At 31.5% G+C, this 27,403-nt stretch overlaps 1 protein-coding gene across 5 annotated transcripts in view; it reads left to right on the forward strand.

The window, feature by feature from the left end:
• BRINP3 (BMP/retinoic acid inducible neural specific 3) overlaps positions 1–27,403 on the forward strand; it is a 386,225-nt gene that overhangs the window by 232,018 nt on the left and 126,804 nt on the right. For all 5 annotated transcript variants that reach the window (XM_525003.9, XM_063794383.1, XM_016934383.2 and 2 more), the window contains 2 exons: positions 15,199–15,304; positions 23,328–23,564. In XM_525003.9, coding sequence (XP_525003.1) covers positions 15,199–15,304; positions 23,328–23,564 — 343 coding nt within the window. The remainder of the gene's footprint in view (positions 1–15,198; positions 15,305–23,327; positions 23,565–27,403) is intronic.

Here is a 27,403-nt window from a genome sequence, read left to right on the forward strand (position 1 = left end):
GATGACGTAAAGCTGGAATTTATAAAATTATCATATTTTTGACATAATACATTACTATTTTTGCTTAAGTTAACACATTTTACTTTTCTTGATGCTTATAACAGAAATCAGTTGCTATTTTTTACATTTGAAAGATCTCTTAAATTTTTTTGTTTTAATAAGATTAGTGAAAACATTTAATTGCTCTTACCTAAATTAATAATATTAGAAATTAAAGCAAAATGTATACATAGTAAGTGATCCTGTAATTGCTAGAAATAATAAAAATATTTAGTACTCCATATAAGGGTAAATGTGTCTGGAGGTCTACAATTTACCAAATTTATTTGCATATTTGGTGAAGGTTTATTCAGTGTCTGTGCTGTGCTTAGGGCTGCTGGGGAATAGGCTTACATAAATGAACGTGACATGATTTTTATTTGAGAACTAATAGGCTACTGCTGTTCTATTTAAGCTACAGCTGTGTGGCATGGTTTTCTCTAGTAGTCTTCCAGTACTCTCAGGGTTGCTACCAATGAAGTATTCTAATATTCTTGCAGTTGAACTGGAGTCCAAATGAGCAAATAAAGAAAAAAAAAATAGCAACACATACTCTGAGGCATCCCACAAAAAGCAATATCTTTTAGAAAAATCACTATAAGCCTCTAAAGAAATATAGCTGATAGGGAAAATTCTTGAAAATTTGAGAACTATAGTCTCAAATAATTTGCTTTTGAGAATAATATATTATTTAATGGAGAATTGTTACAAATAAAAATGAACAGAAAGTCTGTCTCGTAACCATAAGATGAAAGGAAAGAAAAATATAAGAAAACTTAATTTAGGATGTAATATGCAATACAATATATAGAGGTGTTTGTGAGTGTATGAGTGTGTGTGTGTGTTTGAATGTATATAAATATAGTCATAGAGTTCAAATCTCCATATAAACTCACAGACTCTGAATATATATACTATGTTTTAAATAATAACAAATGTGACATAATGCAAAAAAAATTGATATCCTAGTTTAGAATTATGCAATCAGAAAAAAAATAGACAAACATACAAAAGTCTTTTCCTGAAACATTTTTGAAAGGAGGGGAGAATAGAAATACAAAAATTCTGAAAGTACCCTGGGTAGGTGGAGAGTAGAGATAGGAGAATGAAAGAATGAAAAATTAAGACGATAGTATCTTAATGGGTAGGTGGCACATTATGGAATAGAGTTTTTTGGTGAAATATAATTTTCATATTATATCAGAGTAAGAATTTTCAATTATTAGCATTGGCAAAGGGGAGAAAATTATTAATGAAAGGCAGATGTGCAATTAGATTAAATTAAATTATAATAAAAAATAAATCACAACTTGACTAAATCAATACAATGAATTTAAAAAAAGCAAAGGAAAATAAAAGCAAAGGTACTTTTTTGCCATTAAAAGTAATGGCAAAAAACCGCAATTACATTTGCACGAATCTAATAGCAAGAGGTGACACAGATTTCCCACTAAAATAACTAAAATTATGGATTACAAATAAAAGAATTCTTCTGTGTATTCATAAGTTGATAGGAAGGATATTCTGAAACCAGAATAAAAAAGAAACCATGCAAAGAGGGGACACTGAGATCTCCATAGCATTTGCTGAATCAGATGGATTGAGCTACTTTTGTTTTATTCTCATGTGGCTCAAGGTACAAATGACAAAGTTCAAACTTTGTCCAAGATAGAGCGTCTAGGCGGTACCCATAAAGGTAAGACCCCAACGGTCTGTGACCTTGAAATATTCAAACTTTGTCCAAGATAGAGCGTCTAGGGGGTACCCATAAAGGTAAGACCCCAACGGTCTGTGACCTTGAAATATATTGGAAATGTGTATTGGAAATGTAAGTAGGTAATTTATTTTTAAAAAATCCATAGAATCATGTCACGCCAACATGGAATAGCTTGGAGGAGATCATGTTAAGCAGGATGTCAGGCACAGAAAGGTAAATACTACATGCTTTCACTCACATGTGGGAGGAAAAGAAAAAAGGAATTCCTGAAAGTAGAGAGGTAGAGAGTAGAATTGTGGGTATTAGAGAGTGAGAAGTATGGGAAATATAGGGGAGAGTGGAAGATGGGGATAGATTTGTTAAGGGATACGAAGTTACAGCTAGATAGGATAGATGAGTTCTGGCATTCTGCAGCACTATAGGGTGAATATGCTTAACTATAATTTATTGTATATTTTCAAAAATCCAATAAGTACCAATATCTGTGAAATGCAATTCTTCTGTGCAGTTATTCATCCATCAGCATAGACAAAATGCACCATTTCTGATAGCTAGGAATACTGGCACATTGTTACCATAATGTTGACTAATGAAAAAATTACACTTTGGAGTCTGCTTCCTTTTTCTAAAACAAGAATGCATATTTGTAAAGATAAGTTCCTTCCCCACGTATTGCAGGTAAATTATTTTAACGTTTATATCTGGGGAGAATACTCCTGAGGCTCAGGAGCTTCATACTTCTAGTTACACCGCTAGTAAGTGACAAACCTGAAAATATAAACCAGTTTTAAATCTATGGTGTGTTTTTTTCTGGTAACCGAATTGCTTCATGCTCTGTGCTAGAGAATTTAGCATAACAATAGGATTATGTATAATATGGTTATTTGTAACTTGAAATATATAATTTTTAAAAATTTTCAAGTTATTCTTCATAGCTTAAACTATATTTAATATGTCAGAACACAAACAGGCAAGTGGAGAAGGTGCCTGAGTAATATAAAGAGACTTCATAATTTTCATTCTTTTAGATGTGCGAGATTCCTGTAATGTTTCATTTAGAAACTACTCAGGAACAAATCTACCTAGGTTGCTTATCTGGTTTCTTCACTGATAATAGATTTGTAACCAGTTTTAGAGAGTGATGAAAAGGGCTGCTGGTAGAAGGCACAACGGTTACATCAATAAGTAAATTAAATTAATGTAGGAAAAGGAGGCAAGCCACATAAAACAGCTAAAATAACAGCTCCTACATTTCATCAGGTTTCGTTTAGTTCATGGCAGAAAGCCAAATTCTCAACATATTATCAAAAGTTTTTCCCTCAATAATATTAAGTAAATTAAATTTGAATGAATAGTAATTTTAGTTTGTAGTCTGTTCCATAGAAAAATGTAAAACACATAAATTGAAATATTTACCCAGTGAGGAATCATTTTTCTCCTTTTTGATTTTTTTTTTCTAACTTGGTGCATTTTAGTGTTAAGTGAGCTAACAATCACCTGGTTGTATGGTTAAAGACAACTTCTAGAGACCCAAAATTCATAGACCTGGGGTTTTATAACCATGAATGACCCCAGAGCAAATTGTTAGTGGATTGGCTGCAATCTAAGAAACCCTTGATGCCAATTAAAGCTTCATGAAGTCCCAGAGGTACCATGAAGGTACAAAGTTCCTCTGGGATTCTGGTCTCTAGAGGAAATAGTCAAGAAGGTAATGATGTAAGGAGATGAAGATATAGTGAAAAAGTTATAGAAAAAAAGAGGAACACAAAAATTGCAGTTATATTTCACATTGGATTTTAAATTATTTTAAAAATGTTTTTCCAACAAATACATACTTTAAAAATCCCATTACTGGGTATATACCCAAGGATTATAAAACATGCTGCTATAAAGACACATGCACACGTATGTTTAGTGCAGCACTATTCACAATAGCAAAGACTTGGAACCAACCTAAATGTCGAACAATGATAGACTGGATTAAGAAAATGTGGCACATATACACCATGAAATACGATGCAGCCATAAAAAATGATGACTTCATGTCCTTTGTAGGGACATGGATGAAGCTGGAAACCATCATTCTCAGCAAACTACCGCAAGGACAAAAAACCAAACACCGCATGTTCTCACTCATAGGTGGGAACTGAACAATGAGAACACATGGACACAGGAAGGGGAACATCACACACTGGGGCCTGTTGTGGGGTGGGGGGAGGGGGGAGGAATAGCATTAGGAGATATACCTAATGTAAATGACGAGTTAATGGGTGCAGCACACCAACATGGCACATGTGTACGTATGTAACAAACTTGCACGTTGTGCACATGTACCCTAAAACTTAAAGTTTAATAAAAAAAGAAAAAAAATCACTAAACTTCTTGTCCTTTCCATTTTTGTTATTTTTAAGATAAATAATTATCTTAACATAGCTGATGATGTTTCAGTTAAAGAAAACTGGGGGAGTGGGCAGCACTGCATAATATGATTATAATATTGCAGAGAGTTTGGGCCAGTTTATTGTTTTTTTCCCCTGGCACTTAGAATTTTAATAATTATTTGTAATTCATGCACACTGTATGTTTCTTCTTTCTCCTATATAATTAGATTTGTTCTTTTAATGTCATATTACTGCTGAATTTACTGATAATAAGTTGCTAAAGAATTTGGATTTGTATTAACTTTTTTGTGAGCAAAGCCAATTTATTTTTCTGAAAAAAAAAGAAAAGAAAAGAAATGACAGAACAGTTTCTATAATGGCCAGTTAAAACAAGAAATCCACTTCTGTCTTTCTAATTATGCTTGAGTCTGTTGAGTTTTAGTGTGCTGCGCTTTATCAGTTCTCTCGGGTGCTTGTTTAATTGGGTGACAAATGTAAGAATATAATGGCCTCAGTATAAAACTTTAGCTAGTCTGTGCACAGGTATTAGTTGTCCTATTATTTAGGACAGAAGCTTTTGATATGTTTAAGGAATTCAGAAATATGTGATAATGCTGAAACTTCAAACGGCTATAATAAAAAGTTTTAAGTTTTTAATCATAAGCAATAAGATATGTTTAAATAAATATTTCAGAAGAGTAATATTAAATATGGAATTTCAGAGGAGAAATTGAAAATTTTTGATAGAAGTATTTACTCGAAATAAAATAGTGGGCACTTTGAGATATGTTCTAATATACTATACTGGCTCCTACATTGAGTAGGAGAAAATTAAAAGTAATAATAATGAAATAGTTGTATTAAATGTTAAACAACCAAAATGTGTGTATCTAACAAGGTTCCCTGCTTTAGTACCCTAGTATAGCAGAGAATCTTATGGAAAGACTGTTCGTCGGGATTTTGACAGTGACAGATTGCTTTGTGTGCACTGCTAGCTGTGATTAGCTGTCAATGCCCTGGATTCTGCTGCCATCGTCCTCCAGGATGGCGATAGGTGCTTTTACTTCATTCAGCACTTGACAGTTGCACCTGAACATTTTTAGTTACTCTGTCAAAGAAAGCAAAACAGATAATTCAATTTCTAAGTTTTTGTATCATTTGGAGCATCAGCTTGCAGTTTGCTTGACTGAGACGCTAGGTATCAATCGAGCAGATTGGGTAGATGTAGAAATGTTTTGATAAATAAAATTATAGAGTAGGAAGTAGGAATTAATAAAGGGAGTAGTTCTGTTTAGTGTGACATTTTGCTTCCCAGTCTTGGCAACAGATATTTTTCTTGCAACTTTAGTGGGATTTGCACAATTATGAGTTAATCTATGCAAACAGTCCCTATCCATTTTGGCAGCAGGAACTGGTTTCATGGAAGAAAATTGTTTCCACGAACTTGGTGGAGGGAATGGTTTCAGGATGATTCAAGTTCGTTACATTAAGGTGCACTTTATTTCTATTAATATTACATTGTAATATGTAATGAAATAATTATACAATTCACTGTAATGTGGAGTTAGTGGGATCCCTGAGCTTGTTTTCCTGCCACTAGACAGTCCCATCTGGGGGTGATGAGAGACAGTGACAATTAAAGGCAATGAGATTGAAATGCATAGAACAAAGAATAAAGATTAAAAAGTAAAATCAGTCTTTAATGTTTTACTTCTTCAGATAGCTTTCATTTGTAAAATAAATATAATCAACAATGCTTTAGATTACACTTTTTGAATGTAAAGAAACAGAAAATTACCCTGGCTCCTGAGTTCCCTGAAATATCATTTCTCTGGCCCAGGAAAAGTGGCATTCAGGCCAGACAGTGGCTGTAACAACTGAGGTCGCTGCCTAGTAACTCTCACCAGAGTGCAAGGGAAATGCCATAGCCCTGAACCAGGTTACAAACTGTACCTATTGTTTGTAACTCCCTGTGGCAATAAAGCTTTACTTTTATTATTATTAATATTGAAAACCTCAGAAAACTCATTAGCCAAGGTAGAGTAAAAACATATCCCTTTAGATTTCCTGTAATGAAGTTCAAGTTTACCATTCATGTAACACCATCAGTTATAGCTGCCACAAATGTAGTTTTTATAAAAATGTCAGTTTTCTAAATGTATATTCATGCAATTAGGAAAGTAATGAAAGCTTTTTTATGGCTACATGTATTTTTTATAGTTGCTGTGATTTTAAGCTCTGTGTTATCTAAAAAAAAAGTCAAAATAACATCTGTAGGAGTGAGTTTACAGACTTGGCATCTCCAAGACCAATCAAGTGCCACACATTTAATTTCCATGGCAACCATGGTTTAAGCACAAAGGGGTCCTGATGTTATTTGGCAACTTTGTCCTAACTAAATTGTGTCCAGTTTTGCTTATTCCATATCACACTAAATCAATAATTTAAGAACCTGAGAAAACTTCTGTTGTCTAGTCACTGTGTAGTTTTATATTTTAATGTGTACTCAAAGAATTAGCATAGTCTCTCTTAATAGGTTTACATGGGGATAGTTGTGGATGGTGTGCTTGTGTATTATTTTGATAGAGGATAATTTATAGGCTAGGAAGAAGTAGACCAATCATTGTAGTCGTGCCTGGCCTCATGGTAACAAAAACAAGTGAAAACTGCACTGAAGCAATTGCTCTTCAAGAAGACATACTCAATTTTGTCCCTAGAGTGCTTTGTTTTTTGTATTATTCTCACGTAACCTTCAGTTTACTTCAAATAAATATATTTTGCTCTACATTTTTTTCCTATGGTTAAATTTTATAATTCACAGATATTCTGCATATATTTTATGGATATACATGATATTGTTTGCAATCATACTTTTGATCCTTATGTTTCAAGTATCACTATTTCTCCTGTAAAAGGCAAATAAAAAAACCAAACACTAACTTTTAAAAATGCAGTTCTATAAACTTCTAATATTTTTAAAAAATTGGTTTATTAAAATTATGAGGAATAAAATTAGAGAATATAGTTGTCAGCTTCAGGTAATTTGCATAGATGCATAATTCAACAGTGGTAAAAGTTCCCTTGCACTGAATGTGTTTATCCATGTTTGTGCTTTTTATGTGAAGATGTGAGTCATCCTGGATGGATAAAATATCATACACTATTTTAAACTGTATCTATATGTTTGGAGAAGGCCCAAGAAAATATTGACAATGTTAAATATATTTTAAGTCACTATATTAATTATGTATAACACACTAAGTATAATGCTTACTTTTGTGTTGAGATGCAAGAAAATTTTGCATTGATATATTTTTTATTTGAGGACATGTAGCATTTTTATGTGAATTTTCACTTTTCCCACAAAATGTACTGTAAATACTAAAACAATTTTGAAAATTAAGAAACATTTTGCTACTGAAATGTTTATTCTGAGATGAACATTTTGTTTTTAATGCATCTTATAATTAATAATATGTTCGAAAATTCATTTTTTACTAAAAATAAGCTCAGAAATATTTCAACTGGGTAAAAAAGTGGGACTACATTGAATTACAGTCTGATGTTAAGTGCTTAATAGAATGTTGAAATAAGACTTAATGACTATCAGAGGAAAAATATTAAATGGTAAAATTACCTTTAAACTCAATATTAACATTTGAAAAAAATATTATAAGGCACTATCTTCAGTTGAGAAATGAAGGGAAAATATATATATTCTTATTTTTTAACATCAAAATTTTATAAAGCATTTTGTTAGTTTAATAGATTTAGCAATATGTAATTTTAAAAGATCTTATAGGTGTGGTGACAGAAAAGATTGTACTGTTTTAGGAAATAATAGAAACTAATCAACACTTGTATTTTACTCTTCACAATCCTAGTGGGAAGTAATCTAAGAATATGCAGGATGTTATATTTCAAAGCATTAATAAATTAATACTTAGAATAAAAGTTAATTCATTTGGCCTTCAATCAAAGTCATATTAACCAGTACATTCATAGCAATATTTTTTGTTCATGAATGACCCAATATACTACACCATTGTAATTGACTTCTACATCAATCTAGACCAATTAAATTGTGTTTTATTGTAACTTTATTGCCAGAGAGAGAGAATTAATTACATTGATTAAGCTAAGCAAAGTTTCCAAAACTTGTTAACTATAAAGCTTGGAAAGCCAGTGTGATGTTTAGAATGGGTATTTGATTTATGAGTTAGGAGGTCTAAGTCCCAGTTCTAGCTCTCATTTCATACAAATGATCCTGAAGTAGCTTGATAACATCCCTGGCTCCAGATACAGCATCTCTTTTATATAATGAGATGGTGAGACTAGATGATTTCAAACTTCTGATAGCTTAAAAAATTTAGATATATTGTCTCTTCTACATTTTCTTCAAGAGGTTCCCAAAAAATTCAATAACGTTTCTTTTGTAATAAATATTTCTAACTAAAATTAAAATATTTATCCACCAATTTAATCCAAACATTTATAATTTCTACCATGTGCCCAGTACTGTGTATAATTATGCATAGAGAGTTTATAGTTAATTAAAGGAGATAATAGAAATAAATTATTACCCTGCAATTTTATGATGGGCATAATAAAACATAATGGAAACTTTGGGGTAAAATAAAATAAATTTAAGATATTTTTATATTTCTGAGAATACCTTGAGGGTGGGGTGTTTTTGTTTTTGTTTTTGTTTTTGTTTTTGTTTTTGTTTGAGACAGAGTTTCACTCTTATTGCCCAGGATGGCGTGCAATAGAGCGATCTCAGCTCACTGCAATCTCCGCCTCCCAGGTTCAAGCAATTCTCCTGCCTCAGCCTCCAGAGTAGCTGGGATTACAGGCACCCACCACCACGCCCGGCTAATTTTTTGTATTTTTAGTAGAGACAGAGTTTCACCTTGTTGATCAGGCTGGTCTCAAACTCCTGACTGCAGATGATACACCCCTCCTCGGCCTCCCAAAGTGCTGGGATTACATGCTTGAGCAATCGCACCCAACCCCCTTGAGAGTTTTAATACCCTAATTCTTCATATATCTACTCCTCAGATAATTTTTAACTCTGGGGAAACAGTGCTTTTGCTTTTGTTTAAACAACTGTTTGAAACAAACTGTTTTAAAAGAAATTTTGCTTTAAAATTTTTTTGCAAGTAGACCTATGGGGTCTTTTTCTGATACCCTTATATTCACTAGGATTTGTGTTTTGAATATAAACTATATAAATTTAACAAACTTTTATCTCATTAAATATAATGATTTATTTGAAATACTCTAAAAAGTATTTCTATAGACAAAGGAAACCTGCATAATAATTATAATAATAAGAATTGCATATTTAAAATAACTTATTTATTCATCCTTTTTATTGCTATTTAGATGTGAACTTACAAGAAAAAACTATTTTTTTCATTCTAGGTAAATATATGGTTTGGAATAGTGCATACTTAAAAATGAAATATGGATATTAACCTGTTAGTTCCTAGTCAAGAGTTAATTTATCATCTATATATCTTCAATGATAGAACAGTAGTAATTGTAGCCTTGAAATAAAAAAAAATGACATACTCTAAGATGATTTAAAATAGATTGTATTGGATTTTAAAATAAACTCATGTTAGTAATTGAAAAAAGTAGTTTGTTTTTCATAATCTTTCAGTGTCAGATTTCAGCATTTTCTTTTTGCGAAACTATATTAGAATAATTATACATTTGAAAGGATATATGTGTGAAAATCCAAATTTGCATTTTAGTACATATGCATGGATGATTGATAAAAACAGGTAAGTAGATAGATGCCTAGATATCCATGCATATGTAAATATAGATATAGATGATGTGGTACCTTCCTTGATATAATTCACAAGGAAAATTAATATTAACCAATTATTGTTAACAAATGTTAGTAACATATAACGTTTATACAGCGAAGTACATAAAGTGTTCAAATTTGAAAACATTTCAGGAACTATGTCCTAGATTAAAAAATAGGATATTTCTGGAACATAAGTATTTATCCTAATGCCCTCTTACCTCATTTCTATATCGAAAGGGTAACCACCATCCTGTATTCTAACACTAGAAGTTTATTTTACCTAATTTTGAGCTTTATATTAGGCAAAGATTAGGCAAAATAAACTTCTAGTGTTAGAATATTGAAACATTTATGTATTGTTCCTTCAACATTATATTTGTGAGATTTGTTCAGTTCGGTATTCTGTGGAGAGAATACATAAAAATTTATTCTTACTGTAGCACAGTATTCATACCTTCTATGTACTTCCACATTGTATTACTGATTGCCACTTGATATGGTTTGGCTCTGGGTCTTCACCCAAATCTCATCTCAAAATGTAATCCCCACATGATGAGGGAGGGATCTGGTAGGAGATGATTGGATCGTGGGTGTGGTTTACCCCAAACTGTTCTCGTGATAGTAAGTTCTCAGGAGAGTTGATGGTTTTAAAATGTGGCACTTCCTCGCTCTCTTTCACCTGCCACCATGTAAGACATGTCTTGCTTCCCTTCACCTTCTGCCTTCGGCCATGATTTTAAATGTCTGAGGTCTCCCCAGCCACGTGGAACTGCAAGTCGATTAAACTTATTTCCTTTATAAATTACCTAGTCTCTGGTAGCATCTTTATACCAGTATGAAAATGGACTAACACACTAATGTAATATCCTTCTGTTTGGGGTTACTAAGAATAGTTGATACCAACCTCATTGCAAGTGCCTTTTGTACACACATGTTCACATTTTTGTTGGCTGTGTATCTAGCTCATATAATGTGCCTATGTCTACTTATGTAGATACTTTCAAAGAATTTTCTAAAGTGATTGTACGAGTTTACACTCCCAGCAGCAGCATATGAGAATTCCAGTTTCTCCACTGTATTATCACCACTTGGCATTGTCTGGCTTTGTACGCTTATAAGACTTTCTGGTGAATGGATAGTAGTTTCTCACTATGTTTTAACTTCCAGCTCATTGATAATAAAGTTGAAAACTATTTCAAAATTACTGGATGTTTAGATATCTTTTTTGTCAAGTGAGTTTTCAGTGTTGCTCTTGCCGTGTTATTGTTAGTTTGTAGAATTTATTTATATATTCTAGATATGAGCCGTTTGCTGTATATATGAATTGCAACGATGTTAATCAATATTTTTAAAAAACAAAGAGATTATGCAGTGAATAAATTTTTAATACTAATTATGTAAGATTAAATCTTCATTTCTATTTTAATAAGTATCAATTCTTATATTAAATGTTAAGATATCAGAAATTGAATATGAGCCAAATATAGTTATTGTTCTCTAGTATAGTTTCTACCTTCTCAACCCAAAGTTTTTTGAATGATTAAAAAATAGAAACACTTATTTCTGGAAAAGGAGGCAATTGAAGTGGACAGTATAATAGAGTATATCTAAGGTAAACAGGGGCAAAATGTGTAAAAGTAAATAACTGGTATAGCAGTTTGTTAGGATGCAGGTATCAGTAACAAATTTCACTACTCCCCCACCTCAACTCCTGATATTTCAGATGTGGTTTTCTTGTTACAATATAGGATGGGCAAAATCCCCCTTAAATATTAACATTCATTTTGTAGTTGTCCAGATGAGATGTAGGTCTCTAGAAGAGAAAATTGATTTCAGATGGAAAGTCTTAGATTATGCCTGTTTGGGCATAACTCTATTGTAAAAGAGCTAATTGTACTTATCAGTATTCCAGTGTTTTATATTCATAATTGATGGCTGATAAAATTACTCAGAAGTTACTTTGATATAACCTAATGTAACTAGGAAACAAATAAAATAATTAATGAGAAATACACTGTGAAAAGGTAAAGGCCATGATATTTGTGTGCTGCAAATAAAGAATAGTCTTGAAGTGCAATTACTCCTAGTCTCAACCATTTTCATGTCTGGCAAAAGGATAGGGGAAACATATAAAAGTAGAAAAAATGGCAATTGCTCCTCTGGCAAAGTATTTTATTTCATTGCTTAAATTTCCATCATGGGAATTTGTTACTTTTATTATTAAAAATGATAGGTTGGAACAAACAAGTAAACTGCTATTCTGTGTTTTGGCACAGTTAGCATCTCTGTAGTAAATTTATTTTTATTTTCTTTACATTTTTATTTATTTTATTATTATTTTAAAGAATTAAATAAGTATGGGCACATTTACTAATGCTGACATTAGTAAGGAATATGGAGTCCTTAAATGGAATACAATTGAAAGATAGATTTATTTCATATAATGTGTGAGAGTTTGTAAAATTTTATATTAAACCAGACAGTGATCAGTGAATCAGTTGTGAAGAATAGAGAACAAAATAAAATTATAAATATGATATGCTAAATTTATATCATTGTATATTGCGAATGATGAGAAAGTAAAGCAATATATAAGGACAGAGATATTCAAATATTCTCAAAATGTATGTCTATTATTTAATTTTCTTACATGAATTGACAACAACAGAGTAGGTGAATATAAGAGACTCTTTGTAATGGGATAATATTATTTACCTTCTTTTAAGGATGAAGTGTTAGAGGAGTTTGCCTTCCCTTTTCCAAGATCACTATGTCAATGAGTATGAGCTTAATGCCAATTTTACTTAGAAAACTTTCTAAAAAAGGCAGGCGTGTGTGTGTTTATATTCATGTGATATGTGTTGGTTGGCATGTGATAGAATAATATGAAAATTTAAATTATCTTAAACCCTAAGTATTCTCTTTGATGCTTTTATTATTCCCTTTGCCCTTAGGCTGTCACTAATTTATATTTAAATGTTAATTATACATACACATATCATATCAACACTATAAATTATTTCTCTAAACAAAGTAAGGTCTATTCAGTATCATCAGTGGGGAATAGTAGGTGGAGAATAATTAAAAGTTTTTGGGGTGTTAAGGAAAAAGTAATTCTTTGCCCATGATAAACCACACTGTCAACTCTGGCTATGTACACATAGTCAATCTTGGTTACCATCAAGGAGTTATCATTTAGAAAATATAATAGAGTTGTCATGACACAAATTAAACACGCACTCAATGCATTTGAGTTAATGTGTCTGTATCCATCATTGATTATCGCCTCTAAGTTGATGACTTCCAAATTAGTAGTCCCGTCATTGACATAACTTCTAAGACATAAACCTGTGTTGCCACTCCTACTAAATATTTTCATCAAAGAGAGTCAACATGTTCAAAACTGAGCTCCTTTAAAAATCCTCCACAATGAGCTTCTTAACTTCATATTTTGAATGTTATCACTAATACTGGAAACCTCAGTGGCCTTTCTCTCTATCAATAAACACTTTCAGTGTTTCATAATGTTGTCATTTCATAACCTTGTTATGTCTTGTTTTTTACAATGGAACTTCTTCAGATAAAGTTTATTGTACCTATTTACTTTGGGCTTTCATCATCTCCATGATGGCCTTAATGTCTTTCCTGCTCCATACTATGAAGTTTCTCCTTATGTTTCCTCCTCCTCTTTCTCTTAATCAATACCCCTCGGCTGATGCAAGAACTTAATATGTTCTGTGGATATGTGAGTGAACAAAATAGACAAAAACTCCCGCATTTTTAGAATGTGGAGCTCTCATTCTAGTGAGAGGTGTCAACAGTAATCATAACAAATGAGTAAATTGTACAGCATTTTATAAGCTGATATCTACTGTGAAAAAGGTAGAACAATGTAAGAAAGAAAAAAAAATGTTGGAAGAGTTTGAAGTATTCACTTTAAGTAGGTTAGTCCAAGTAGTCCCAAGAGAATGAAATTTGAGCAAAAATTTGAAGGAAGTGAAGGATTCGCTAGAAAATAGTTTGAGGAAGAACGTTCCAGGTACTAGAACAACAAGTCAAATACCCCAAGGCATCAGAATGTCAAGTATGTTTGAGATACAGCAAGACAGAATAAATAAGAGAAGAGACGGATTTAGGGAGGTAACATGGAGCTGGGTAATATGGTGTCTTCCTGGTCCTATAAGAGGCTCTAAGTCACACCCTAAGTAAGAATGGGAAACCATTAAATGACTGTAAACATTGGAATGAAGTTATCTAAATTGTGTTTTGCAAAGACCAGTCTGGTTATTTATAAAGAATATCTTATTGAAGATTCTGACAATACTGCTCTTCTTTAAATAGTTTTAAATCTTCAGGATTAAATCTTCAGGATACATTTTCAGCCTCATAAAATTCATTAAATTTAGTCTCCTCATCTCCTAATACTATCCATCCCAAGACATCCATGAAAAAATCAGTCCACATATGAGATTACATATTTAAGTACTAAATCTGTGTGTTGCAAACCAAAATTGCATGGAAATGGTAAAATAACACAGGTAGAAATCATCAAGGAATACTTTGTGTAAATGTTTGAACATGAGCTTAATTTTGAGGATAGATAAAACTGATTAGTCAAAGTTGAGAAAGGAGAAGTTTCTAATCCAAGTGGGGTGGAAGTGGAGGATGTTGTATAAGCAAAGGCATAGAATGAATGTCAAACTGAACAGGGAGATACTGGCGTATTGGAAAGAACTGGACCAGATGGAAGGCAAACAGAGAGTTTAGAATTTCATGCCAACATAAAAATGGGAAAAATATAGATTTTTAAGTAAAAGAAAATAATAAAATCAGTTTTGAGAGAGTAGCCTGGCAGATGGCTCTGATTTATTGAGTAAAAACAAACACAAACAATTCTCATATAAGTCAGAACTCGCTGTCTTCCATAAGGAGTGGGCCTTTTTTATATCTTGGGTGAAATCAGTGACTTTATGAGTTATGCTTTTGAACAAAGATGGCATGCATTATTTTCCTGGGATATTTATGCCCAACCAAAGGAAAGAAAATGAATTAAAGACAAAGGGAGTTACTGCTTTCCGCTATGTTTAGGTGTGTGTATTGCTGGTGTGTATGAGATCCTGGACCTTTCAGTGATATTTACTGTCAAACGTATAATATTAGTGTGTGACAACTACAATGAACCAAAAGGACATTGTAAAGTCTGATTTAGATAATAAAGTTGATGTTTTGTTTGCCAGGTAACAGAAACACGGACTGGTCCTCTTGGCTGCAGTAACTATGACAACCTAGATTCTGTCAGTTCCGTTCTGGTTCAGAGTCCTGAGAATAAGATTCAGTTGCAAGGTATGTAGGTAAAATTTCATTAATTCTCTACAAGCCTGAATAACAATTATCCAGTCGTGATTTCTTTTCCATTTTTTAAAGTAAACTGCATATACATACAGGCTATTAAAAACTCTCATTAAAGGCTAATTTCATAATTTAACTGATACAAGAAAATATGAAATTCTAGACCATATGAATAAAATATCAAAATTTTCTTTTCTTCTCAAATTAACTAAGCTATAGCAATTGAAAATCTGTCCTAATAATATTTTTCTTACGTATAGTAATCATTGTGTCATTATGTAGCAGTTTGTTCATATGCTTGCCTGAGCTTTGACTTTTTACTTGAAGATTCTTGTGAAAGTTGTAACCATATTTATGCATGGTATAAAATGAACTGTTGACATTTTATATATAACCTAATGTGGCAGTCAAGACTGTATTTTTCTTCTGGTAAATATAAATGTACTTAAGGATATATTAACAAAATATTTATATTCATATGATTTCCATTTTAAAGATAGATTTTATAAAAATTTGCTATTTTCTATTACTACATATTTTAGATATTCAATAAAGAGTATTTTATTCACAAGAACTTTAAAAAATACAATAATTATGCATACATGCTCATTCTTATAGGCAGGAACAGGTTATGAATACACATGTTTAAACACTACTAGTTGAACAAGTTCAGAAAAGTCTTTGTGATGACACTTTCTGTCAAAATTAAGTTGACTGATCAAAGAGGTAATTTTGAGTTGTTATTCTCTAGTATGCCTTTTTGAATTGCATAACTTAGAGCTGAATATTTACATTATTCAGTTTTACATAAAAATGCTTAAAAGTTTCAGAAATGCTACCATTTTTTCCCTTAACTTTGCAATCTTGAAAAATGTATCAGTGTCCCCACGTGGTGGCTTATGCCTGCAATCCTAGCCCTTTGGGAGGCTGAGGCAGGAAGATCAGTTGAAGCCAGGAGTTCAAGACCAGCCTGGGCAACATAGTGAGACCTAAAAAAGAAAAATATTAGCTGGGCGCTGGTGTTGCAGGCCTGCAGTCCCAGCTACTCGGGAGGCTGAGGCAGGAGGATTGCTGCACCTAAGACTTCAAGGTTGCAGTGAGCTATGACCACACCACTGCACTCCACTGTCACTCCAGCCTGGACATCGCTGTCCACGCCGCACATCACTGTCCACGCGACACTGCACATCATGTTACTCCAGCCTGGGTGACAGTGAGACCCTGTCTCTAAAAAATTAAAAACAAATAATTAATTAAAAGAAAAATGTAATAGCATTGAATTGTTTAAATTTATCCTAAATAGTGAATGAATGCCTTTTATTTTGAGTTGTATTAAAAGTACAAAGTTCTTAAATACTTTAACAATTTAAATGTTATCCAATTTATCAATATCAATTATAGATTTACATTTATTAAAACATTTTCTCTAATTGAAATAAAAATGTTGTCCACCAATGTTTCTTGCAATTCTCTACTGCTTACTCCTTTTTAATGTATGGATTAACCTTCCATCAGAATATGAATTGCAATAAAAATGACAGCACGTTTATACCAATTTGTATGACTACTTCAATCAGTTTATTATAAAAATTATTTACTAACAAGATTTATTGATTTGTGTCTGAATTACTGTGTTCAGTTTTCAAAATATTAAATTATTTTTAAAATCCTTCAGTCCCCTATCTCTCTGGAAAAATAATTAACACAAGGAATAAATGAAGCAACATTTCTCTTTTGTATAATTATTTCTATTCTCTTCAACTAATGTGAGTAACTTAGAAACCTCCATCTCTTTCACTTTTTTTCTGTTTTCCATGTCTATATTTTTAATTGTCTATTACAACTTTATACACCTATCGGTACAAAGTCCTTTCTGAAAATACTATTAGGAAGTCAATTTCAAGACCCTCAATATTTCATGCACTCTTTCTTAAATTTAATTGGTATTTACAATCCAAGTATAATGTTGACTCACTTTTAAACCTCTCCTTTTGTACTACCCCTCATCTACCTTATAAACTAATGGGAACAATTCGTTAATTCTGGATCAATGTTAACATGGTGCATTCCTTTGAAGGGTATAGATATTTCTGGGTCACTGTATGTGGCAATTGAAAACACTGGAATCACTGAAGAATATTTTACTAAGGTAACAACAGAGATCTTCATGTCTTTTGGGGTTAGCTAGTTAGATATTTGGTCTGATAAATGGATGGATATAGGTATAGATGATGGATAAATAGATATAGATAGTTGCTTGTGTGTTGTGTTTTCTTTCTAAGTACAAGGTGAAGTTTTAGAATCAGAGTGTTTGGCCCATTTTGGAATCTTCTGAATTTAGATATATTATTGAGAGAATCCTGAAATTATCACAGTTTTTTAATAAAGAATTTCTGAAACTCTCCTCTTTCAGTAGAAAAAGAAAAATTGTTCCTGAAGTGGAACTGTATCTAAGCAAAGCAAATAAAGCACCAGTAATTGTTGAAGTCAACTGGATTAGACAACTAATTCAGAACAGAACTCTACAATTTAACCATTGGTATATGAATCAGTATTTTAAAAAATAAGAGATATCAAAGATGGACTTTGAGATCTCGTTTTGCTGATAAGATTACAGAGCAGGCATTTTTCAAAAATTAAAAGAGCCATAGCTACAACTTCAATTTATTGATGAAAATATATTTAAGGTAGATAATAAAAAGTAGTTATAAGAAAATATTGGCAAATTCATATTGAAATAATACTTCAATTTTTTTCAATGCCTTATGAGTATAACACATCAAACAAGGTGCCTCTGAGTGAAAGTATAACCAGAATAATTAAAAGCCATTTATTAAGTTTTGGTAATAATTTTTTGGTAAAATTGGCAGACCTTGAGAAAATGAATAATTTAAAGGACCGAATTACAAGCACTTTTCCATATTAGTTAGTTCCCAATGTTTTATTTAAATGAATTTGACACAGGACTAGGCTATTTTAAGGTGGATGATTAAATGTAATATTTAATGATGGTTCATAAGTGTTTTGGCTTATAATAAAAATTGAATGATGCTGCTTCAAAAAACTATTTTTGTCCCTGTTTATTAATTTATTGAAACACATGTTCTCAGTGCTTACATACTTAAAAATGAAGATGGATAATAATTTATGCTGAAGGAAGGGTCACTCTAGCCAAAAAAAGTCCTATTCAGTCCTTCAAGCCATGTGTTTTCAAAAAGCTGATTATATTTGCTTTAAAAAAAATTTCTTCATACTTATAATAAGTGTACTTCTATTGAATTGCATATTACATATGATAGTTATAATTTGTCAGAAATATTTTTAAAATTTTTAGTATCAAGAAATCATATATAGCATACATTATACTATATGATATTTCATATTTAAATGTTCAGTAAATATATGTGTACATATTTACATTTCAAGCTATTTACTTTTATAGAAGATAAGTATGACTATGATTAAGAAAACACATTGATTAATAAAATATATTATATTTGAATAAAAATATTTAGGGATAGTAGAATGAAATAATGACTTGGAGGAAAGAGATGTGTGTGTGCCTGTGTGTGTGTGAGTGTTTGAAGAATTTTATTTCAGGAACAATTCTTTTTCCACTTGAGAAGATGTATGAAAAAGAAGGTCATTACTAAAAAACTCATAATTCACACAAACTTATATATCTATACACTCACTATACATACATATATACTTTTTTTATATTTGTATATCTTGTTCAAATTTTATTTTTAAAAGATGTATTAGTTACCAAATCAACAGGAATTTTATTTCATTTGTACATATATAGAAGCAGAGTAATATTTTTATTGTAAAATATACATATTAATAATACCACAGTTTACCAGCTTTGGGCCTCTTTTATGTATAATGAAAATTTTAAACAGGAGCTTACTCATGTCCAAAGTAGTGCTTATGTTTTCAAAACTATTTAAAGTAGTTCATGAGCAAAATAGCATTGAAGAACATTGACCAGCTGGTCATTTTTACTTAGCTATTTGTCTTGCCATAACATATGGTGATATGCTGCAAATTAATTTACAATTTTTTATGTTCCTCATCAATTTTCTAATATTATTTTATATTTGTTTAACAAATATCATTTATTTCCTTTCTTTCCTCTCATTCTGTGTTATATTTAAATGTGATTTAGGCCTTTCCATCATAACACAAATCTTTTATGCTATTTTCTGTATTTTATATCTTTTTGCCCTTTTATTCCTTTTAAATGTATTATTCTGCAATATTTCAGTTCCCTAATTATCTCTTAAATGTCTATGCTGCTGTTAAAGCTATCCATTGGTTCTTAATTTCAAATTATGCATTTTTATTTGTAAAATAGCCACTTGATTTTTCTTTATAATTTCTAGTTCCTTGCCATATTGTCTGTTTTGTTATTAAATTTTTGATCATGTGATTGAAATTAATTTATCGTTCTTGTCTGACACCCTCTATACCATCCCTTGTCTTTTTATATGTTCATCATATTTTATTGAATTCTGTTTTGAGTGAAAATTTATAAAAATATTTTAAAATTATTGATGGTGCATTTTCCTTCAGAGAAGATTTAGTTTCAATGCTATTTTAATTAATTTTGAAATATGCCAGTTGGAACTATACTTCAGATCTGGTGAAAGCTAGTGGTTTCTTTAAGTGTGTGTGTGTGTGTGTGTGTGTTTTGTTTTGTTTTTCTTTACTCTGGGTATGCAGCTCATCTAGTAACTAAATCCTGAGGAAGTTACTATCTCTGTCATGGTTAGCATAAATGTCAATTTGTACTTTGTTCTGGGCAGAACTCTAATGGAAAAGATATGCCCAACATATTAGTCTGTTCCTATGCTGGTAATAAAGACATACTTGAGACTGGGCAATTTCTAAAGAGAATAGGTTTAATTTACTCCAGTTCCACATGGCCGAGGATGCCTCACAATCATGACAGAGGCAAGGAGGAGCAAAGTCACATCTTATATGGGGGCAGACAAGAGAGAGTTTGTGCAGGGGAGGTCCCATTTATAAAACCATCACATCTTCTGAGACTTATTCACTATCATGAGAAAACCTTCCTCCATGATTCTATTACCTCCCACTGGGTCCCTCCCACGACACGTGGGGATTATTACAGTTCAAAGTGAGATTTTGTGGGGGACACAGAGCCAAACCATATAACCCAATATTGGGCTCACTGTGCCTGTAGGATTACCTTATTTCCAGGTTAACCCCAGAAATTCTCACTTCATTTTTGTCCTTGTTATCTCTTCAGATTATTTTTAATACTTTACCTAGATTTCCTAGTTGGTTCCATGAGAAGGTGGGTTGAAAACAAACTAGTCCTTTCACACCGGAAACATTCATATTTTACTCTATGGTTCTCAGCTTGTAGCAGTTGCCCTCACATCCTGGCTTTTACAGGAAGCACATAGGCTCAAAACTAAGCTTTGTTAAGCATTGTTCCAGCACCAGGTAGACCTGGTCTAAATATAGTGTTGTCAGTATTCCTGCTTTTCTGTTTCTGTACATAGCAGAAAAAAAAAGAAAATTCCGTGGCCAGCCCTGAACCACTCCGAGTTGTTTGTCAGAGCAAGCCAAGCTATCTCTCTAGGAACCAACTAGTTCTTACTGGTGGTCTGGTTATAAAATTCAAGTGTTTTGAGCGCTGCGACCCTAAACCTCTTTTCTCAGAACTCTTTAATTTTATAATGGTTTTACAGAATGTGAGTTTCCTTCTTTTAGCAGTGTATGTATGTATCATCATAGCAGGAGTATTTGTGTTTCTAAAGCGGAACTCACCATTTCTTGCCACCAATCATTCCTCCCCAAATTACTTCTCCTGCCTTCTCTATTTCTCCAAAAGCACTACCGTCTTACAGATTCAACGTTGTAATGCAATGATGTGCTTTATGACTATGAAAATGGTACGCGAGTTCTTTGTTTTTTGTGTGTGAAATTAAGATTAAAATGGATAAGTAGTTTACAAGTATCTAGTCCACACTCAATTACTGTTACCTTAGGTCTTTTAATAAATATATACTGATTCCTGAGTTCCTTGAGCAAAGACTCTGAATTATTCAAATTGTTTTTAGCACTTTAAGTTTTCAGAAAAAAAATCACTAGGTGTATCTGAAATGTGCAGTAATTTGGTAAACCATAGGACTAGACGATTAAGAAAATTTCTGAATGTATCATTTTATGCCTCTAAGTATTTTAACACTTTTTACTTGCCTTAGATCAAATACAGTACTATCTAGCAGATTCTCACTATTCCTCTGTTACCTTAATTTCTTTCCCTAGTGTAGATATTTTCAGTCTTCTTAAAGATCTTAAATCTAATCTTAAAAATTAGTCAACTCTAATATATTTCTTTACCTTCTACTTCCAAATGGGTACCACTCTTAGTATCCCACATGGTAAAATTAATTTAAATCTAAATGAATTAATTATATATTCCCTGATATAGGAATCCCAACAACATGACTCCTCATTTATGTGTGTAAGCACCCCTTTCATTGTATTCTTATAGCCCATGTGCAATGAAACCATATTACTACTTTCATTTCCAAAATATATTAATATATAACCCAGCTTTTTATCTGTGTGTGATGCTGTTAATGTATCACTCTTCAGCACAGTCACTCAATATTGAAAACTATACATCTGTCAAATAATGTTCAATGCCTAACATTTTAATAAAAAGTTTTTTTACTTTTGTGAACTTAATATAATTGTTTAGCCAATTAATTATATTTGTTGAATCACATGTATCTTATATAGTTGCATCTTTTATTTTTCTTAAATATACTGCAAATATCTCTGTGACAAATAAATTTCTCAGTCACCTTCATATTTGTATCTTACCTAGCAATTTTCTTCAAAATGAAACTGTTCAATAAATATTTATTCCAGGTGAAATGAAAATTAATATGAAATCGAATACATAAGTTCTAAGAGTACTTTTTCCAACAATTTGCAAAGGAAATTTTGCAATTTTTCAACATATTTGTAAATTAATTTTTTTCTAAATGTTAATCAATGATTTTTATTAAATCAACCCTAAGATAATAGTCAAGGGTCAACATTGATTTTTTTGTTAAACAGAAAACATGTAAAATTATAAAAATTCAATTTTCTGGTAAGTAACACTTTGCTATTACCAGATTTTTCCTTAGCTTTGTATTTATTTTTACCTACTTATTTGTTTAAATATTTAGTATTTAAGTTTTCTTAAGTAGCCAGACATACTGAAAAACTACATTTTTGAAATATTGTAATAAATGCTACACCCTGAGAAAAGCCCAAATCTTAATTTTACAATATTTTGGACAGTTTTTTAAGAGATAGCAACTTTACTAAACATGTTTCTAGAAAACTAATGAGTTATATCACTAGGACTGTTGACACATGGCAAAAAATAAACTGTGAAATAACTAAATCAGTCCATCTGATTCCTGTAGTTATTTTTAGTACTCACTCTTGAAAAATAGAATTATATAACTTATATGTTGTTGATGGCATGAGATAAGCCTTACCATCAACATTCAATATGTATTTTATCAATGGCACAACCCATTATATGATATTTACATTGATGTGGGCTGATAGTCTGCAAACAAAATGAAAATATTGAAAACCATTTGAAATCAACTGGTAGAAAATAAATGCATATGTGTATTTTCAAAGGTTTAGAAAGATAGGCTCCATCTGTATTATGTAAAAATAACCAAATATTGTGATAAATTACATCAAATAGTCTGAGTTTTCAATCATCTCCATGATTAATCATCTCTGTTTCTGAAGTTTCATATTCATGGAGTCAGAATATGTTGAAAGAGTTATAAATATTTGCCGCATATAGACTTAGGTATTTTTCTGATAGTTTAAAAATACATAATTCAAAATTTAATACACTAAATTATTTACTGTTTTGATTGAATATTATAAATAAGTATTTTAATTTTTTCTTTAACAAAGTAAATTTGTTTAATTTCTTTGTTTGTTCTTCAAGGGCTTCAAGTACTTCTCCCAGACTATCTTCAGGAACGTTTTGTACAAGCAGCTTTGAGCTACATTGCTTGCAATTCAGAGGGAGAGTTTATCTGCAAGGAAAATGACTGCTGGTGTCACTGTGGTCCCAAATTTCCAGAATGCAACTGCCCCTCCATGGACATTCAAGCCATGGAAGAGAATCTTCTTCGAATAACTGAAACCTGGAAAGCTTACAACAGTGACTTTGAGGAATCAGGTAAGACATATATTTTAATATAACACTTTTAAATATTGACAAAAAATATATTGAAATGGTTAATTTGTCCTTTTTCAAGAAACTAGTACATAGTTGGAAAGATTTTCATTTTTTTATTCTTTCAAATGGACATTTACATTGCTTTTACTACTGGTTATTAACTGGTGCTTTGTGTATTGCTATGTACTATTGGCATTAGAGTTTAGCCTGATCCTAAGTTGATGTATTAGTCACTTAATAAATAAAGTTCTTGCTTTTCTCAGTACAATAATTTTTAAGTTATCATCTGATACCTCTGAGGTCTTTCTCTACTTTTCTAGTGTCTGCTTTTCTCTTGTGCAGCAAAATGAAGACAGCATTTGTTCTATACCTTCTTCAACATGATTCTCATTAGTGCTTATTTTCACTTTACTTATTTCTACAATGAAATTATCTAAATTTTAATTTTATAGTGTTTTGTGAGTTTTGTTATGATTGTTTTATTTTTACTTGGTTAAAACATACATATAAAATTTACTATCTTTGCGATTTTTAAGCACACATAATAAATACATTTTTATTCTTTTATTTTTCCCTGCATTTTCTCCCAGCCCCCACTACCCTTCCTGGCCTCTGGAAACCACCGTTCTACTCTCTATCTTCATGAGTTCTATTTTTTTAGCTTCCACATATGAGTGGGAACATGTGGGTTAGAATATTTGGCTTTCTGTGATTGACTTATTTCACTTAATATAAAGGCCTCTTGTTCCATCCATGTTGTTGCAGATGACAAGATTTCATTCTATTTTATGGCTGAATAATATTCCATTGTGTATATATAACACATTCTCTTAATCTATTCATCCACTGATGGGCAGTTAAATTCAATCCGTATTTGGTTATTGGGAATAGTGCTGCAATAAATAAGGGAGTGCAGATATATATTCAATATACTGATTTCCTTTATTTTGTATATATATTCAGTAGTGAGATTAATAATATTGTAGTTCTACTTTAGGTTTTTGAGCAAACTCCATAGAGTTCTCCTTAGTGGCTCTACTAATCTATATTTCCACCAACAGTGTAGAAGGGTTCCCCTTTCTCTACATCCTCACCAGCACCTGTTATTGCCTGTCTTTTGATACAACCCATTTTAAATTGTAGTTTTGACTTGCATTTCTCTGATAATTAGTGATATTGAGCATTATTTCATATTCCTGTTTGCCATCTTTATGTCTTCTTATGAGAAATATGTATTCAGATATTCTGCCCAGTCTTTAATTGGGTTATCAGTTTTGGTTTTTAGTATTTTGTTTTGGTTATTGAGTTGTTTGAGCTCCTTATATATTCTGGTTATTAATCCCTGGAAAGATGAATGGTTTGTAAATATTTTCTCCCATTCTGTGGATTATCTCTTCACTTTGCTGATTGTTTACTGTACACAGGCTTTTTAGCTTGATATAATTCCATTTGTCTATTTTTTGCTTTAGTTGCCTGTAATGTTGAGGTTTTACAAACAAAAGAATCTTTGCCCGGACCAATGTCCTGTAGTGTTTCCTAAATAATTTCGTTTTTAGTTTTATATTTTTAAGTTTTAGATTTAAGTCTAATTTATTTTTATTTGATTTTTGTGTATGGCGAGAGATAGGGGTCTAGATTTTTCTGCATAAAATTATCCATTTTTTCCAACAATATTTATTTAAAAGATTTTCTTTTCCCCAACGTATGTGTTGTCTTTGTCAAAGTTGAATTGGCTGTAAATGTGTGGATATATATATATATATATATGGTTCTCTATTCTATTCCATTGGTCTATGTGTCTGCTTTTATCCCAGTACTATGCTGTTTTGATTGTGATAGCTTTGTAGTAAACTTGAAGTCAGGTGGTATGATGATTCTAGCTTTGTTCTTTTTTGCTCATGATTACTTTAGTTATTTGGGTATCTTTTGATGTTCTGCACATATTTTAGAATTTTTTTTCTATTTCTGTGAAGAATGCCACTGTTTTGATGGGGATTGTGCTGAATCCGTAAATTGCTTTAGTAGTATTGTCATTTTAACAACATTAAATATTCCAATCCACACATATGAAATATCTTTATATTATTTGTGTATTTTCTTGTACTTTTGCATAAGAATTTCATAGTTTTTCTTATATAGATCTTTCCATTATTTGGTTTGATTGCTTTGAGGTATTTTATACAGTTGTAGCCATAGTAAATGAGGTTGCTTTCTTGTTTTTTCAGATTATTTGTTGATTTCTGTCATTTATTTTGTATTCTGCAACTTTACTGAATGTTTTTATCAATTTTAACATTGTTTTTATTGAGGTTTTTTCTAGGTATGAAATTGTGTTGTCTACAAACAACGCTAATTTGACTTCTTCTTTCCAATTTTTATGCTTTTTTAGTTCTTTTCCCTACTTGTTCTGGAGAGGACTTCCCATGTCATGTTGAATAAAAGTGGTGAAAGTAAGCATTCTTATCTTGTTCCAGTCTTTAAAGAAAAGGCCTTTCTCATAAGAAAAAATTATTTTTCTCATTCAGCACAGTGTTAACTGTGGGTTTGTCATACATGGCCTTTATAATTTTGAAGTGTATTCTCTCTATACCCATTTTGATGAGAGTTTTTATCATGAACTGTTGTTCAATTTTATCAAGTGCTTTTTTGGCATCTATTGAAATAATGATATGTTTTTTTTCTTGATTCTGCTAATGTGATGCATCATGTTTGTTGATTTGCATGTGTTGAACCATCTTTGTATCCCTAGGATGAATTTCACTTGATCATGTTAATGTGTTGTTGAATTTGGTTTGCTAGTGATTTGGTGATGATCTTTGCATCTCTGCTCATCAGTGATATTGACCTGTAGTGTTCTTATTGGTTTCTTGTCATGTTTTTGTCTGGTTTTAGTATCAGGGTAATGCTGACCTCATATAATGAGTTTGGAGTATTACCTTCCTTCCAAATTTTTGGAGAATTTGGGTAGAACTGATATTGGTTCTTCTTTAAATTTTGGTAGAGTTAGCAGTGAAGCCATTGATCCTGAGCTTCATTTTGATGGAAGACTTTGAATTATCTCTTTGATTGCCATATTGATTATTGGCTTGTTAATTTTTTTTTATTTCTTCATTGTTCAATCTTGGTAAGTTGTGTGTGTCCAGGAATTTATTCATTTCTTCCAAGTTTTCCAATTTGTTGGCATGCAGTTGTTCACAATAGTCTCTAACGATTCTTTGTGCTTCTGGGTTCTCAGTTGTTATGTCTCCTTTTTCATTTCTGATTTTATTTAATTAGGTCTTTTTTTTTTCTTAGACAAAGAATTTGTCAATTTTGATTATCTTTTCAAAAACCCAACTTTTTCTATCATTGATCTTATGTATTTTTCTAGTATAAATTTCATTTATTTCCCTTTTTCATTTCTTATTTTGTTTATTTGCCTCTTCTTCCTTTATTCTTAATCTGGCTAAGGGTTTGTTAATATCTTTTCAAACATGCAGCTTTTCCTTTTGTTGATCTTATGTATTTTTTTGTCTCAACTTTATTCATATCTTCTGTGATTTTTATTATTTCTTCTATTAATTTGGGGTTTGGTTTATTCTTGCTTTTCTAGTTCGTTGAGGTGCATTGTTAGCTTATTTGAAGTCTTTATACTCTTTTAATTTAGGCATTTATTACTATAAACATCCCTCTTGATATAGATGTTATTGTATCTCAAGTTTTGGTTCATTGTATTTTTGTTTTCATTTGTTTTTTTTTTAATTGCCTTTTTTTTTTAATTGACTCATTAGCTGTCCAGTAGGATGTTTTATTTCTATGTGTTTGTGTATTTTCCAAGGTTCCTCTTGTTTTCAATTTCT

This window comes from Pan troglodytes, chromosome 1, assembly GCF_028858775.2.
Source record: "Pan troglodytes isolate AG18354 chromosome 1, NHGRI_mPanTro3-v2.0_pri, whole genome shotgun sequence".
In the NCBI taxonomy this organism is placed as follows: Eukaryota; Metazoa; Chordata; class Mammalia; order Primates; family Hominidae; genus Pan; species Pan troglodytes.